Here is an 18934-nt window from a genome sequence, read left to right as displayed (position 1 = left end):
CCTATGTACAGGAATATAACTACTATAATGCTGCTGCTATGTACAAGAATATAACTACTATATTGCTGCCTCCTATGTACAAGAATATAACTACTATAATACTGCTCCTATGTACAAGAATATAACTACTATAATACTGCTCCTATGTAGAGGAATATAACTACTATAATACTGCTCCTATGTACAAGAATATAACTACTATAATACTGCTCCTATGTACAAGAATATAACTACTATAATACTTCTCCTATGTACAAGAATATACCTACTATAATACTGCCTCCTATGTACAAGAATATAACTACTATAATACTGCTCCCATGTACAAGAATATAACTACTATAATACTGCTCCTATGTACAAGAATATAACTACTATAATACTGCTTCTATGTACAAGAATATAACTACTATAATACTGCCTCCTATGTACAAGAATATAACTACTATAATTCTGCTCCTATGTACAAGAATATAACTACTGTAATACTACCTCCAATGTATGAGTATAACTACTATAATACTGCCCCTATGTACAAGAATATAACTACTATAATACTGCTCCTATGTACAAGAATATAACTACTATAATACTGCTCCTATGTACAAGAATATAACTGCTATAATACTGCTCCTATGTACAAGAATATAACTACTATAATACTGCCTCCTATGTGCAAGAATATAACTACTATAATACTGCCTCCTATGTACAAGAATATAACTACTATAATACTGCTCCTATGTACAAGAATATAACTACTATAATACTGCTCCTATGTACAAGAATATAACTACTATAATACTGCTCCTATGTACAAGAATATAACTACTATAATACTGCTCCTATGTACAAGAATATAACTACTATAATACTGCTCCTATGTACAAGAATATAACTACTATAATACTGCTCCTATGTACAAGAATATAACTACTATAATACTGCCTCCTATGTACAAGAATATAACTACTCTAATACTGCTCCTATGTACAAGAATATAACTACTATAATACTGCTCCTATGTACAAGAATATAACTACTATAATACTGCTCCTATGTACAAGAATATAACTACTATAATACTGCTCCTATGTACAAGAATATAACTACTATAATACTGCCTCCTATGTACAAGAATATAACTACTCTAATACTGCCTCCTATGTACAAGAATATAACTACTAGAATTCTCTTATATTACTTGTCAGATACTATATGTTGCATTGGCTTATGTTATGGTTAGATGTTTGAGTTGTTTTCTTCTGATGTGATGGATCGGTGTGGTTTCCTCAGATGTAATACAGATTATAGCGTTATTTTATGGCTTGTGGATGATAATTATACCTGTCAGTGGTGACTAATCCCTTCCAATAACATGATTTCTTTTATCCTACTGCTCCTCTTGAAAGGATTCCTGTAGTGTTATTTGAGGACTGTGTTGCCTGATGTTTGGTGACAGGAGACCCGGTGATGTCATGTAGAATGGTGTCTGATGAACATGTTTCATGGTTCCTTCCTCAATATCTCCTACTATCTGATGGTATACACACACGCCTGACCGTTTCCCCTGTGTTGTTTTTTAGCATGGTGTTCTCCCTTCGGCCCCTCCATCTATCCAATTTATTCATCTAATAAAACTGAGTTTTCCGTAACTGGAACCATTTTTTTTCCCTTGTTAGTCAATATTTGTTCACTTTTCCATTGTCCGCAGTAAATAGAGCAGTCATTCCGTCAGTAGGGTGGTAGAGGCCTAGCCCGTCAGTGCTTGTTCAGCAGGGGGCGGTATGCAGAGTGTGTGAACTTCTTCCTTCCATGAATGGGGCCGATAGATTGTCAGCGGTCTTAAGATTTCCTATTTATCTGCGCTCATTTGTTCCAGTAAAAATTGTAGCATCTTTTCTTAGAACTCTATATTGTGATGTCCCTTTGTTATTCCTACAGAAAATGTAGTAATAGAGTGATAACATGGGCAGCATTGTGGCTCAGTAGTGTAGGAAGGCGCAAGGGACCGTCATTGACGGAAGGTATGTGTCACCGAGGTTCCGAGAGCCAGTTTTCATGTGTCAGCAGCAGTTGCTGTTTGACACCTTGCTTTTTAGTATAGCTGTAATAGTTGATCCGGGACGGCTCTTACTGGGAGTAGTCAAAGTGCTGGGTGGGTGACTACTCCCCACGTTCCAGGCCGGGTCTTGACTGGCTTCTATAAAAACCCGAGCCAGCAGTGTCAGCTGGTGGTAATTACCTCTCTCTCTGACAGAGGCGCTCTGTTAATCGCTGGATTGGGATCTGAGCTGTGTGCTAGGCTGGAGGCCTGAGATTGGGAGGTCTGCTCTCTTCTGAGCAATGCCAATCAGGTGTGAACTAACACCTAGGATAACAGGTGACTCTTTTGCTGTATGGACCGTCTAGGTGTGAACGAACACCAAAACTGCAAATGGACTGTCCAGTGTTTTATTCACACTTAGGCTCCATTCACACGTTCGCAAAATGGGTCCGCATCCTTTCCGCAATTTTGCGGAATGGGTGCGGACCCATTCATTCTCTATGGGGACGGAATGGATGCGGACAGCACACAGTGTGCTGTCTGCAGTTGCAATTGCGGTGCGCGGCCCCGATTTTGGGTCCGCAGCTCCGCAAAAAGATAGAGCATGTCCTATTCATATAATGGAGCCGATGTGGATTCACTGTGTCACATAAACAGATTTGGTTTTGGGCTACTCCTAAGGTTTTTTTCTAAGTGTCCCCACTGGTTTTCACTCTTTAATCCCTGTGCAGGGAACTGGAATCCACTGCAGGTGAACCACCAGGCTGGTATCTCCTGGTGTAGTCTCTGTTCAAGTGAAGACTGGCCCTTGGAGGTCAAGAGAAACCGATGCAGGACACGAACTGATCAGGCAATTCCTTAGTCAAGAACAGGACAAGGTCAAGGCAGACAGGGTATCAGCAATCTGATAAACAGTCCGAGGTCAGGGCAGGCAGCTCGGTGTCAGAATGGAGATCAGGCAGATGTCAGGTCGGGAATCGAAGGGTCAAATCCGGAAGTCAGAATACTGAATAGGCAAACCAACAAATGTACACTTTTGCCGGAAACTAGTGAAACTATTGCTCAGGCACCTTCTCACAGGGAAAGACTTCTAAAGTACCCTAAGGTGACCAGCCGTAGCCTGGGAAAGGAGAGGGTGTTCACTCCACAGATGGGAGGCACAGCACTACTTTGGCAGCTAGAACTGCCAGGCAGGAAAAGGGAGAAACTGGCAAGAGCGGGCTGCCATAGCCCAATAATACCAGAGCAGGTGAGCAAGGTGATGGTCATGCCCACTAGCAGCTCCATAATTATTTCAAGTATAAACTAAAATTGATATGTTAGGAGAGGTGAAGGACTCTTTGGGTGAACACTTGTCCGATCTTTCTCGACTCCTTCTTCTTAGGTATACACGTGGTTCTTGGGAACCATGAGGTCTGGCAGGTTCTAGTCCATCCCTGTCTGATTGTTTCCGATTACTGTCCGGCAGAAAAAATGCAAAACATTTTGGCAGACTGAGAGGAATAATTTGGACAAATCTCACCGTCTAAGGCCATTGTAAGTCGTTTTCAAGTATCTGGTCATGGATTTGTATGGAGATGGTGGCCCATGGATTTCTTGAAGGTGACTGTGAAAAACCTTTTGAGAACCTTGAGGAGTATAATAGAAGAAGCAACTGAGTTTCAGGCTTCGAAACCCAGGCTCACTGGTTGTTAGATCTTATCAGCTTTCATCCCTGTTATACTTTTGGCCAAGAGAATCCTGGATCTCCTGGAAGAGGAAAGTTAAACCACCCATTCATTAATCGTGTGGTGGTCTCCCCATGAATGGCTCCACAGGGGTGACATCAGGACATCCTCACAACAGGTTATATGAGGACATGGGGGAACAGAGGCTACAGATTTAGTTTTCTAATGAGACGAAAGGCAGATTATTTAAGACTGGCATGTCCTTGTCCTTGGAATTGGACAGAGGAAGGTGTTTAGATGTCTTCAGCTTGTAGGCCACCTGTTATGATGCGTAGGATGGACTATAGATGATCCATGTGTGTTAGGCTCCATAGAGTGGTAGTTATCCTTATTTAGTTTTCCTTGCATGCAAGGTTAGACAAACATTGGTCATGTCACTTATTTGGAGCTCAGGTACTTGATATACAGTGGTGTGCCAGGTAGCCATGGCTTCTTAAGGGGGTTGTCCAGGATTAGAAAATGGCTGCTTTTATTAAAATTATTATTATTAAGAAACTGCTCCACACGTCCAGTATTGAAAAGATTAAGGCTGACCTATCACAGGCAACTTGTGGAAAGGTGTGGCCCTCTTTCTTCTGTTTTCTAGCAAGCAGCCATGGTTTTCTAATCCACTACAACCCTCTTCAACGTGGACCACTGAAAGAAACATCAAATTGGCTCCTAAAGTCTACATGAACCTCAAAATACCCATGTTTTAGAGGAGAGAACAAGGTACACAACTGACCTGCTGTGAGGGAAGCCACCTTAGATATATCATGCACAAAATTAGGGTAGTCCTGTGGGAAGAATTTTTTAAATTTTTTTTTTTTTTATACTGGGCAGAAGGAGGTTTAAAAAAAGAAAAGAAAAAAAAAAAGCGGCATCACTCACGGGTATTCACCTCTCTCCCCTGAGAATACATGCCTGTGGTCAGATATATGTGCCTATGGTTCATTTAAAGGGACACTAACCGGAAATCGATATGTCTTATCAGCCATATTTAGGCTGGGAATAGACAGATTCTTGTGTTCTTCAATGTGATGAGTGACGGAAAGGCCAGAAAATCCAACATGCCATACTTATTTCCCCTGACATCTGCCCGTGGGTAGAGTCGGGACACCCTCATACACATTTGAAAGTTGTCAGATTGGACCACAATTAGCACGTTCAGCCATCTTTCCTCCATATGACCACGTTAAGTTGGGATCTTCCACCTTCTCTAGGCTGTATGGGATCATGACCTATTGGAGAACTATTAAACGTCCATTGTTTCAGGTCCTATAAACTCGAACTGTTCCATTTGGGGGCAGCAGATGTGAAGGAACAAGCCCCTTTAGTCACACATCTTCTCCATGTCACTCCCACAGTGGTCACCTTGACTCTTCCTTTGACCAAAATAGTCTCCCGATTTGAAGAGATTCGGTCCTCAAAGCAAAATTGTCTTTGGCCTCTCCCTGTTAGTTTGATTGTCCTTGGAGACAAAGAGGACGAAGGAGTCTCTATAGGCCAGGCGACTTTTATGACTGGAGGGACCTTTCATGGTGTCTCTGTAGAGCACAGGCGTAGTCGTAATTCCTCATTGTAATGTGAATTGTGGTTTGTTGAAGTTCTTTATGTTTTATCTCATGCTGTTGGCTAACACTCCTGAACTGGACTCCAAGCTATAATACTGATGAGCTACCCTCAGGATAGGTCATTAATTTCAGATTGGTGGGTGTCCAACACCCTGCATCTGGACGAGCCATTTGAAGGGTCCTCATTGTGTGCTAGGACAGCACCATACATTGTATAGTGGCTGGGATTGGTATTGCAGCTCAGTAATATTCACTTGAATGGACGTAACATCACAGACCAAAGAGGACCTCAACCCCTTCAAGCAGCTGGTTAGTGTAGGTGCTGGGATTTGGACCCTCACTGGTCTGATATTGATAACCTACAGTATACTAAGAATAGTTCGATATTTGAGTCCCGGACAATGCCCTTTTAATGTACCTGCACTATGGTTATTTGAAGGAATTCTACAGTGTTGGATTTCTCTTGATGGTTGCATGTGGGACAACCCAGAGCATTAAGACAAATGGCACCCAGTTACATGACCCAACCAGCACATCATTTTTTGGGGGGTAAAATTGGACCTCAAACAGTTGGTAATTCATATTCGGGCTATGTTCTTCAGGGCTCTACATCTGGATAAGTATTCTGTTCAGGATCTTCATCTCTTTGCCAGGGTGGACAGTGGTTGCAAAGAGCATCTCTCACTCTGGAGGACCTGTCCTGTCCCGCATTACACAGACAACCCATGGATGTGAATGGACATTGTGTAATACTTAATTTCCCCCGTGGGGGCGCTGCAGAGAAATTGAACACTTACTGCTGGGTTTACCTGCAGATGATCTGACTGCAAAGGAGGACACTTTGCAGTCAGCTTATTGTCAACGGACCATTGTAATCTGTAGGGATCGTCCAAAGAAGAGAACGTAGACCACAGAGCCTTCTCTGAAGCCCTATCTTTTTTTGGAGTGACTGGTCCATCTTCATATTTTTTTTTTTAAAGAGTTAAGGGTCATTATGGAATCAGCCGAATTAAGTTTTTAGAGAAGGTCAGCTTTAACAGTCACATCATGCAGCTATCGGCTATATTGTATATTGAGGTTGGCGTCCGTCATTGTTCTGGCTGGTAGATGTCAGGAGCCAGGTTGTCACCATGTCTATCTATAGATGACTGCTGCTTATCTGTGAGGCGCAATCTGTAAACTTCTGTGGCTATGAGATTGTCCTTCTCTTGTATATTGCTATTGATTTCTAAGTCCCCGATGCTTATCTTGTGTCTCTGCATAGTATATTTTCATTAAATATTAACTTTTTTTGATCCTTTTTGTTTTAAATGACCTATTATAGATGTTGTAATAGGCTGCGTTAAGACCATCACAAGGCTTGACCAGGGACACTTAGACTCCATAAGGCAGGACGGTCTGCAGGGATTGGTTATCAATATTTTCTGATTGATTCTGAAATCATTTCTATTGATTCTACGCACGACTGAAAGACTCCTGAATTTTGTCTTGTGTTTTTTGTTTTAAAGCTGATTTATGTGTACATGTTATAAATTATATAATACTGCCTCCTATGTACAAGAAAGAAAGTTTGTACACAAACATAGAAGAGGATTCTTTATGGTAAGAGCAGTGAGACTATGGAGCTCTCTGCCTGAGGAGGTGGTGATGGTGAGTACAATAAAGGAATTCAAGAGGGGCCTGGATGTATTTCTGGAGTGTAATAATATTACAGGCTATAGCTACTAGAGAGGGGTCGTTGGTCCAGGGAGTTATTCTGATGCCTGATTGGAGTCGGGAAGGAATTTTAAGGGGGGAAAATTGGCTTCTACCTCAGTGTTTTTTTTTTGTTTTTTTTTTGCCTTCTTCTGAATCAACTTGCAGGATAACAGGCCGAACTGGATGGACAAATGTCATTTTTTCGGCCTTGCATACTGTTACTATGTTATAATACTGCCTCCTCTGTACAAGAATATAACTACTATAATACTGCTCCTATGTACAAGAATATAACTACTATAATACTGCTCCTATGTACAAGAATATAACTACTATAATACTGCTCCTATGTACAAGAATATAACTGCTATAATACTGCTCCTATGTACAAGAATATATCTACTATAATACTGCCTCCTATGTACAAGAATATAACTACTATAATACTGCCTCCTATGTACAAGAATATAACTACTATAATACTGCTCCTATGTACAAGAATATAACTACTATAATACTGCCTCCTATGTACAAGAATATAACTACTATAATACTGCTCCTATGTACAAGAATATAACTACTATAATACTGCTCCTATGTACAAGAATATAACTACTATTATACTGCCTCCTATGTACAAGAATATAACTACTATAATACTGCTCCTATGTACAAGAATATAACTACTATTATACTGCCTCCTATGTACAAGAATATATCTACTATAATACTGCCTCCTATGTACAAGTATATAACTACTATAATACTGCCTCCTATGTACAGGAATATAACTACTAGAATACTGCCTCCTATGTACAATAATATACCTACTATAATACTGCTCCTATGTACAAGAATATAACTACTATAATACTGCCTCCTATGTACAAGAATATAACTACTATAATACTGCTCCTATGTACAAGAATATAACTACTATAATACTGCTCCTATGTACAAGAATATAACTGCTATAATACTGCTCCTATGTACAAGAATATATCTACTATAATACTGCCTCCTATGTACAAGAATATAACTACTATAATACTGCCTCCTATGTACAAGAATATAACTACTATAATACTGCTCCTATGTACAAGAATATAACTACTATAATACTGCCTCCTATGTACAAGAATATAACTACTATAATACTGCTCCTATGTACAAGAATATAACTACTATAATACTGCTCCTATGTACAAGAATATAACTACTATAATACTGCTCCTATGTACAAGAATATAACTACTATAATACTGCTCCTATGTACAAGAATATAACTACTATTATACTGCCTCCTATGTACAAGAATATAACTACTATAATACTGCTCCTATGTACAAGAATATAACTACTATTATACTGCCTCCTATGTACAAGAATATATCTACTATAATACTGCCTCCTATGTACAAGTATATAACTACTATAATACTGCCTCCTATGTACAGGAATATAACTACTAGAATACTGCCTCCTATGTACAATAATATACCTACTATAATACTGCTCCTATGTACAAGAATATAACTACTATAATACTGCCTCCTATGTACAAGAATATAACTACTATAATACTGCTCCTATGTACAAGAATATAACTACTATAATACTGCTCCTATGTACAGGTATATAACTACTATAATACTGCCTCCTATGTACAAGAATATAACTACTATAATACTGCTCCTATGTACAGGTATATAACTACTATAATACTGTGCCCAATTGAGCAGTGTGGTGCGGTGTTCCGTGTAGTCCATCTTCCTTTTCATTGTGCCTGCAGTAAATTGAATATAGATTATTAATCTCATCCCCGGCGTCTCGTCCGCCATACTGAGACCTCTGTCTTTTGATTCCACATCTGTCCTGGTCGGGGTAACGGTAACGGATGAGGCCGGGGTGCGGGGCGTCTGGCTCGCCACCGTTACCAGCTTGCACAGTGGGATTAATATTAGCCGTGTGTTAATGCACAATGAACATGGATTATGTAGAAATCACGCTGTGCTAATCTCCTGATTCTTCGGGCTGCAATCTGTTTTGACTTCTGAAATTGAAAATACATTTGACTAAAATGCCAAAGACGTAAATTAAAATGATCCCCGGGATTAACCCTGCGTTCTTAGGGCCGACAAGGATAATATCAGTGGGGTACGGATAGATGAACCTTCATTTATATTTTTGTATTGAGGGAATCTGTAAAATAAGCTCATATCGGCTACATCTGCATTTATGTATTGGAATTGGTCAGGCGCAGTTTAGCAGGGGTTGACCAGGTGCGGAGTTGCCTGGGGCTGGCCAAGCGTAGGGGTGTGGGTTTTGTCCAGCCCTGGGGCACGGAAGTTGGACGTTGAGGGAGAGCAGATAAGCGACAGATTCAACTCTGCTACATCTGTAACCAAACAGGGAGGAGCTAAAGCTAACTGCGCGTATTTAATGAGCGCGCCATACGCGGGACAATCTGGATTCTGAAGGCTAAGCTTTAAGTAGAAGGGTTAATGCTCCAAATCCTTTAAAATTTGACCCCATCTTGGATTTGTTGGATCTGCAGCATATCTCGTATAAAATCCCAGACGCCTCACAGAAACAGGAAGACTATTCCCCCCCCATTATAAACACTGCCTCTCACAATACAGCTCTACCTCATGGGGGGGGGGGGGGGGGGCAGCTATAATGTATACTGAGTTTCCTGGTAAATGAATAGAATGCTAGAGCTCAGTGTTTCTGGTGAGATTCCATACCGTAGCTCAAGGCCGAGTTGCATAAATCTGAACTCCTGCCCTCTGGTCCTGTATGGTCTGTAGGGAGATCCTGATCTTCAGTATGGGCTCCAAAAGCAATGAGGAGGCCGGGGCGGCAGGAGGGGATTTGCCTTGCTCAGGGTAGATTGCAGCATTTCATGTCCTACAGGTCTGACAGGCCGTATGGGATCCTCCCTCTCGTCTAGACTCTTGTTGTTGTCAGAGACTTCTCCAAACCACAAGTCCGCTTTCTTATGACATTGCATTGTAAGCAATTCTCCGAAACCTCGCTGTCATCAGGATTCTTTTATATTAAGGCAGAGCAGAAATCGGACTCTCTGCTGTAGTGGAGGGCACACTCGATTCATGGCAGACTTAAATGGATGTGTCAGATGCAGCTTCACTTGAGTAGGTCAGGTGCGGCTGGGGTCGGGTAGGTCAGGTGCGGCTGGGGTCGGGTAGGTCAGGTGCGGCTGGGGTCGGGTAGGTCAGGTGCGGCTGGGGTCGGGTAGGTCAGGTGTGACGGAATCAGATCGGGTCAGCTGAAGATTCAGTCGAGTAGGTCAGGTGCGGCTGGGGTCGGGTAGGTCAGGTGCGGCTGGGGTCGGGTAGGTCAGGTGCGGCTAGGGTCGGGTAGGTCAGGTGCGGCTGGGGTCGGGTAGGTCAGGTGCGGCTGGGGTCGGGTAGGTCAGGTGCGGCTGGGGTCGGGTAGGTCAGGTGTGACGGAATCAGATCGGGTCAGCTGAAGATTCAGTCGAGTGGGTCAGGTGCGGCTGGGGTCGGGTAGGTCAGGTGCGGCTGGGGTCGGGTAGGTCAGGTGCGGCTGGGGTCGGGTAGGTCAGGTGCGGCTGGGGTCGGGTAGGTCAGGTGCGGCTGGGGTCGGGTAGGTCAGGTGCGGCTGGGGTCGGGTAGGTCAGGTGCGGCTGGGGTCGGGTAGGTCAGGTGTGACGGAATCAGATCGGGTCAGCTGAAGATTCAGTCGAGTGGGTCAGGTGCGGCTGGGGTTGGGTAGGTCAGGTGTGGCTGGGGTCGGGCAGGTCAGGTGTGACTGAATCAGATCGGGTCAGCTAAAGATTGAGTCGAGTGGGTGAGCTGCAGCTCGACTCTGGTAGGGTCAGGTGCAGAGGGGTCGAGTAGGGTCAGATGCAGCTTGACTTAAATTGGTCAGGTGTGTCGGAGTCAAATAGGGTCATGTTGAAAACGTGAGGTGCAGCTTGACTCAAGTAGGTCAGGTGCAGAGGGGTCGAGTGACACTTTCCAAGTGTTGTCCCTTTAAGTGAGTTCTCACACCCTGCTTTGTGGTGCGTTCTCCCAATGTCTCAGTCGCTCCTTTTTAGACTAAGGCTCAGCCCTGGGAGGAGTCTGGGACACGCAGGGTTAATCTCACATCCATAGGAAGTGTCCGCTGCTTAATTTCCTCTGTAATTACGGAACAATTAATGGAAGTGCCGATCAGAGGAAGCGGCTCATGTTCGGCGGTGTCCTCACCTGACGTGGACGAAGGGCACTAGGAGGGCATGATCTCTGAGGTGGCGAGGGCGCGGATGATGGGGGCAGATAGCCCCGGATTTTCCATGCTGGGCATGCTTACTATAGAGGCAGCAGCTGGCATGGGGTCTGTGACGAAGGGGTCACATTGGCATCTTCTGTTGCAAGGGTTGGGTGCCCTCACGTGCACGATCTAGTTGGTGGGTTCAGTTGACTTTTATGTGTTCACGGTTGTCTTAAGGCCTAGAAGGAAAAAAAAAATTATAAACGGGACCTTAGTTTAATCAATGCCTCAGGCTGCACTACTGAGAGGTTCCGTTTTCACCTTTCCTATCAGTATCTACACCCTGCCCATGTGTGTATATGCGGGGACCTCGATGTGCAGGGTCTTCATGACAACACTGCACCTGTCTGCATCCGAAGGGGGCATGCTGCCATTAAAGTCTCTCAGTAGTGCAGCCTCGGGTTTAGGGCCAGTAAATTTGAGAGATCATATCTCTGCCTAGAAGTAAGATACGGAAAACCTGTTTTCGCTCCGTTAACTTACGGAATGTTCTATTACAACTCCCAGAATGCCACGACGGCCTGCGGGGGGAGTAATAGTTTCATAAGAGGGATTTTTATCTTTAGACTCTCTCACTAGTGCAGTCTAAGGCCTAGGGCCTGTAACTTCAAGAGATATTATCTCTGCTTAGAAATGAACATATGAAGAAACCATTTTCAACCTTTTGGACCTTCAGAATTTACACTTTCTAAGACTACAGCTCCCAACATGCCCTGGCAGTCTGCGGGGAGTCGTAGTTCTCAAGGGAAGGGGGGCATGTTATCATTAGAATCCCTCAGTAGTGCAGTCTCAGGCTTAGGGCCTGAATCTTTAAGAGACCATACCTCTTTCTAGGAGTAAGATATTGCAAACCTGTTTCCAACATTTTAATTTGCACTTTCTAAGACTACAGCTCCCAACATGCCCTGACTTTCTTTGGGGAGTTGTAGTTCTCAAGGGGGCATGTTATCATTAGAATCCCTCAGTAGTGCAGTCTCAGGCTTAGGGCCTGAATCTTTAAGAAACCATACCTCTTTCTAGGAGTAAGATATTGCAAAACTGTTTTCAACTCTTTTATCTTGCGGGATTTATTCTTTCTGAAACTACTACTCCCAGCATGCCCTGACAGCCGGCAGCCATGCTGGGGGTCTCGGTTTCCCAGTAGCTTCCAGCTTGCAGGCCTCTGCTCCACACGTATGTCAGCTGTGTATACATGATCTCATCTTTCAGTGCATGCCTATGTGATCAGCCTGGGAATATTTACTAATGGCTTCCTCTCTTTCTTTCTTCTTTTTTTCCATTGGATTCCATGAATCTCCCAGGAGCCAGCCAAAAGTAAGTCCAGCCTGAGCGTGTGATGGTGTAGTGGGAATATGGCCGGGGCTTTGGGCACGACACCAGATAGGTTGTACTCCCTGGCCGGCAGAAGACAACACTTCCTGTCACTTGAACTCCCCGGACCCCCGGGGGCCCTCCGCGGCCTCTGATTTACAATGTTTTCGGAGGATGTGATGTCATGAAAATATTTCCTGCAGAAAGGAAAAGTGAAGTAACGTGTGGACCGGAGCAGCACGAACGCCTTCCCAGTGCATACTGGTTCTCGTTACTGGTTCTGCTCCATTAGGGGCCAGTCCACTTGTTGTAGGGTAGCAGGGAGATTTCTTGGAGCATGCATATGGCGTCCAAAGTCACTGCAGTGAGTGTGAAAGAGGCACAGGAGAGGGTCTGGTGCAGTGAGGGCGGGATTGCTTGCTGGTACCTGGCTCAGTGAGTATGGGGGAGCTCTCGTGTACGGAGTTGGCTTGTACTTGGGGCTCTTTCACACCTGCGTTCTTTTCTTCCGGCATAGAGTTCCGTCGTCGGGGCTCTATGCCGGAAGAATCCTGATCAGGATTATCCCAATGCATTCTGAATGGAGAGAAATCCGTTCAGGATGCATAAGGATGTCTTCAGTTCCGGAACGGAACGTTTTTTGGCCGGAGAAAATACCGCCGCATGCTGCGCTTTTTGCTCCGACCAAAAATCCTGAACACTTGCCGCAAGGCCGGATCCGGAATTAATACCCATTGAAAGGCATTGATCCGGCCTTAAGCTAAACGTCGTTTCGGCGCATCGCCGGATCCGACGTTTAGCTTTTTCAGAGTGGTTACCATGGCTGCCAAGACGCTAAAGTCCTGGTTGCCATAGTAGTAGGGGGGAGCGGTATACTTACAGTCCGTGCGGCTCCCCGGGCGCTCCAGAGTGACGTCAGAGCGCCCCATGCGCATGGATGACGTGATCACATGATCGCATTGGACACGTGATCCATGCGCATGGGGCGCTCTGACGTCATTCTGGAGCGCCCCGGGAGCCGCACGGACTGTAAGTATACCGCTCCCCTGCTCCCCACTACTACTATGGCAACCAGGACTTTAATAGCGTCCTGGCTGCCATAGTAACACTGAACGTATTTTGAAGACGGATCCGTCTTCAAATGCTTTCAGTTCACTTGCGTTTTTCCGGATCCGGCGGGCACCTCCGGCAAATGGAGTACACGCCGGATCCGGACAACGCAAGTGTGAAAGAGCCCTTAGTGAAGTGAGCCCTGAGTGTCTCTCTAGAAGAGAGGGTCTGGTGCAGTGAGGGCGGGATTGCTTGCTGGTACCTGGCTCAGTGAGTATGGGGGCGCTCTCGTGTACGGAGTTGTACTTGGTGAAGTGAGCTCTGAATCTTTCTGGTGCTGTAATACTTTTTGTTTGTGTTTTTTTTAGGTTTTTGCGTACGATCACTGCTTCTGGTCTATGGACGAGTCTGTCACGGAGAAGTTTGCCGGTGAGGTCACGGAGTGATGCTCTGCTCATAATATACTCAGCCCGTAGAACGGAATTAACCCCTTAACCGTTAACGCTATGTGATGTAACTGTGCGACATACACGTTAAGGGGAAGTATGGAGCGGTCTCGCACACTGAACTCCATACCTGGTCGGTGCCGGCTGTATAATACTCCTCCATCCCTGGCAGTTACTGGGAATGGAGATGACTCGGATCTCGATCATTTAAAGGGGTTCTCCGGGGTTGGCAGATTGATAGCCTGTCCTCAGGATAGGTCGTCAATATCTGATTTGGCGGGTCATCCGACTCCTGGAACCCCTGCTGATCAGCGTTATGAAGTGGCCACGCTGCCCTGCGAGCACTTAGGCCTCTTCCTAGGCCATATGACATCGCATTGATCGGTCACATGACCTAGGCGCAGCTCAGTCCCATTCAAGTGAATGGAGCCGAGCTGCAATGCCAAGCACAACCACTATACAATGTATAGCGCTGTGCTTGGTGCGCTGCGAGGAGGTCTCCTCAAACAGCTGATCGGCTGGGGGTGCGAAGGATAGGCCATCAATATGTAAATCCCCAACAATCTCTTGAACCCCTCAGATGCCACTGTCAATAGCAACCGCAGTATCTGTAGGGTTAGACAGAGGGAGGGGGCTCCCTCTGAGCGGAGCCCCCTCATTGAAATAGCTGGAGTCTGATCAGTTAACAGCCCGGGGCCTTTTGAAGGCTCCAAGACTTATCCTGGTGAGCTATCTGAGACACAGACAGGCAGCCTGTGAAAATCCCATAGACTGCAACAGTATTTAATGCAGTCTATGGTACAAACGATCAGATGTACCCTAAAAAAAACAAACACAAAATTCAAAAAAAATTCTAATCACCCCCTTCCCAATTTTAGATATAAAGGCAAAAAATAAAAAATAAAAAATTGGAATTGCCGCATCCAGAAATGTCCGTACTATTAAAATATAACAAATAAATAAAAAGTGATCAAAAGTGGTACTCCTAAAAACTACAGCCTGCCCTGCAAAAAACAAGCCAGACTGAGCAATAAAATAGTTATGGCTGTCAGATTATGGCGATGCAAAAAAATAATAAATATATATATAAATAAAGTAGTAAAACCGAATAGAAGCAATATCAATTTGGTATCGCTCTAATTATGTCAACCCGAAAAATAACACGGTCCTGTCATTCATAGTGCACATGAACACTGTTAAAATAAAAACAATAACCACGGTGGATTTTTTTAAAATATTTCTTTTTCACCTCACACAGAATTTCCCCCCCCCCCCCATTTTCAAATACAAGCTATGGTGAATGAAATGGAGCCATTTGTTCTGCAAAACATAAGCAGTTATACGGCTATGTGAACGGAAAATGTAAGAATGTTAAGGGGTTTCTGTCACCCCACAAAACTCCTTTTTTTTTTTTGGATAGTTAGATTCCTTTATAGGGCGATATAGGAGAATATAATGGTCTTACTTACTTTCATGCGGCCGATTCTTTATAAAACGAAGTTTTATAATATGTAAATGAGGGCTCTACCAGCAAGTAGGGCGTCTACTTGCTGGTAGCCGCAGCAGAAAACCGCCCCCTCGCCGTGTTGATTGACAGGGCCAGCCGTGATCTCCTCCTGTCAGTATTTCAAAAATCGCGCGCCTCTGGTCATTCGGCGCAGGCGCTCTGAGATGAGGAGGCTCGTCTCCTCAGCACTCCCTCAGTGCGCCTGCGCCGATGACGTCTTCTCTTTCGGTGATGTCATCGGCGCAGGCGCACTGAGGGAGTGCTGAGGATACGAGCCTCCTCATCTCAGAGCGCCTGCGCCGAATGACCAGAGGCGCGCGATTTTTGAAATACTGACAGGGCCGGCCGGAGGAGGAAATCGCGGCTGGCCCTGTCAATCAACACGGCGAGGGGGCGGTTTTCTGCTGCGGCTACCAGCAAGTAGACGCCCTACTTGCTGGTAGAGCCCTCATTTACATATTATAAAACTTCGTTTTATAAAGAATCGGCCGCATGAAAGTAAGTAAGACTATTATATTCTCCTATATCGCGCTATGAGGAATCTAACTATCCAACAAAAAAAAATATGATTTTTGTGGGGTGACAGAAACCCTTTAAGGGGTTAACAAGGAAAATGCGGAAAACCTACTGTATGTTAAAATGGGTATGATTAACCAAAGAGGTTTTATAACATCAAACTGCCTCTTGTGTACATGGCCTGAATTTACTTGACTAATAATTACCAGGCCATGGCGATAACTGTTCCTGAGAAATAGACCGCCACTCGCTGACTCCTGACCATCGCACTCTGTGTAGTGCAATTAAATTTTTTCTATTTTTACAACAGGACAAGATGTTGTTTTCCAGTGCCTTGGTGAGAATATTCTCCAGAATGCCTTTGAGGGGTACAATGCCTGTATCTTTGCCTATGGTCAAACCGGTAAGTGTAATAAGTGTCCAATTGGTTTCTTTTTAGGATAAAGGTGTGAGATAGCTGTTATACTGCCCATGTGTACAAAAGTATAACTCCTATAATACTGCTCCTATGTACAAGAATATAACTACTATAATACTGCTCCTATGTACAAGAATATAACTACTATAATACTGCCTCCTATGTACAAGAATATAACTACTATAATACTGCCTCCTATGTACAAGAATATAACTACTATAATACTGCCTCCTATATACAAGAATATTACTACTATAATACTGCCTCCTATATACAAGAATATAACTACTATAATACTGCCTCCTATGTACAAGAATATAACTACTATAATACTGCTCCTATGTACAAGAATATAACTACTATAATACTGCTCCTATGTACACGAATATATCTACTATAATACTGCCTCCTATGTACAAGAATATAACTACTATAATACTGCTCCTGTGTACAAGAATATAACTACTATAATACTGCTCCTATGTACAAGAATATAACTACTATAATACTGCTCCTATGTACACGAATATAACTACTATAATACTGCCTCCTATGTACAAGAATATAACTACTATAATACTGCCTCCTATGTACAAGAATATAACTACTATAATACTGCTCCTATGTACAAGAATATAACTACTATAATACTGCTTCTATGTACAAGAATATAACTACTATAATACTGCCTCCCTATGTACAAGAATATAACTACTATAATACTGCTCCTATGTACAGGAATATAACTACTATAATACTGCTCCTATGTACACGAATATAACTACTATAATACTGCCTCCTATGTACAAGAATATAACTACTATAATACTGCCTCCTATGTACAAGAATATAACTACTATAATACTGCTCCTATGTACAAGAATATAACTACTATAATACTGCTTCTATGTACAAGAATATAACTACTATAATACTGCCTCCCTATGTACAAGAATATAACTACTATAATACTGCCTCCTATGTACAAGAATATAACTACTATAATACTGCCTCCTATGTACAAGAATATAACTACTATAATACTGCCTCCTATGTACAAGAATATAACTACTATAATACTGCTCCTATGTACAAGAATATAACTACTATAATACTGCTCCTATGTACAAGAATATAACTACTATAATACTGCTCCTATGTACAAGAATATAACTACTATAATACTGCCTCCTGTGTACAAGAATATAACTACTATAATACTGCCTCCTATGTACAAGAATATAACTTCTATAATACTGCTCCTATGTACAAGAATATAACTACTATAATACTGCCTCCTATGTACAAGAATATAACTACTATAATACTGCTCCTATGTACAAGAATATAACTACTATAATACTGCTCCTATGTACAAGAATATAACTACTATAATACTGCTCCTATGTACAAGAATAGAACTACAATAATACTGCTTCTATGTACAAGAATATAACTACTATAATACTGCTCCTATGTATAAGAATATAACTACTATAACACTGCCTCCTATGTACAAGTATATAACTACTATAACACTGCCTCCTATGTACAAGAATATAACTACTATAATACTGCTCCTATGTACAAGAATATAACTACTATAATACTGCTCCTATGTACAAGTATATAACTACTATAACACTGCCTCCTATGTACAAGTATATAACTACTATAACACTGCCTCCTATGTACAAGTATATAACTACTATAACACTGCCTCCTATGTACAAGAATATAACTACTATAATACTGCTCCTATGTACAAGAATATAACTACAATAATACTGTACCCTAATATAATTAACATAATAGGGTCTTGTGTGTTTTATCGGAATCGCTCCTCTTGTCGTAGACTCCTCAGTTAGGCCTCTTTTACACGAGCGGGTCCAGATAAGGTCCGGATGTGTTGCGGCAAACCCGCGTGAGTAGGTACCCAATTGCAGTCCGTTTTGACTGCGATTTGCATTCCGTTGTTCAGTTTTTATCGCACGGGTGCAATGTGTTTTGCACGCGCGTGATAAAAAACTGAATGTTGTACCCAGACCCGAACTTCTTCACAGAAGTTCAGGTTTGGGTTCAAGGTTGTGCAGATTGTATTATTTCCCCTTATAACATGGTTATAAGGGAAAATAATAGCATTCTGAATACAGACTGCATAGTACAATAGGGCTGGAGGGGTTAAATTTTTTTTTTATTTAACTCACCTCATCCACTTGTTCGCGCAGCCCGGCATCTCTTCTGTCTTCTTCTTTGAGGAATAGGACCTTTTGATGACGTCACTGCGCTCATCACATGGTCCGTCACATGATCTTTTACCATGGTGATGGATTATGTGACGGACCATGTGATGAGCGCAGTG

The 18934-nt window shown here is 43.0% G+C and overlaps 1 protein-coding gene across 2 annotated transcripts in view; it reads left to right on the top strand.

Annotated features, from left to right (window-relative positions):
- The window catches only part of KIF13B (kinesin family member 13B), a 156259-nt gene that overhangs the window by 31474 nt on the left and 105851 nt on the right, over nt 1-18934 (top strand). For both annotated transcript variants that reach the window (XM_040427155.1, XM_040427156.1), the window contains exons 3-5: nt 12626-12638; nt 14054-14114; nt 16465-16557. In XM_040427155.1, coding sequence (XP_040283089.1) covers nt 12626-12638; nt 14054-14114; nt 16465-16557 — 167 coding nt within the window. The remainder of the gene's footprint in view (nt 1-12625; nt 12639-14053; nt 14115-16464; nt 16558-18934) is intronic.

This window comes from Bufo bufo, chromosome 4 (assembly GCF_905171765.1).
Source record: "Bufo bufo chromosome 4, aBufBuf1.1, whole genome shotgun sequence".
Taxonomy (NCBI): Eukaryota; Metazoa; Chordata; class Amphibia; order Anura; family Bufonidae; genus Bufo; species Bufo bufo.
This window is presented reverse-complemented; position numbering and strand designations above follow the sequence as displayed.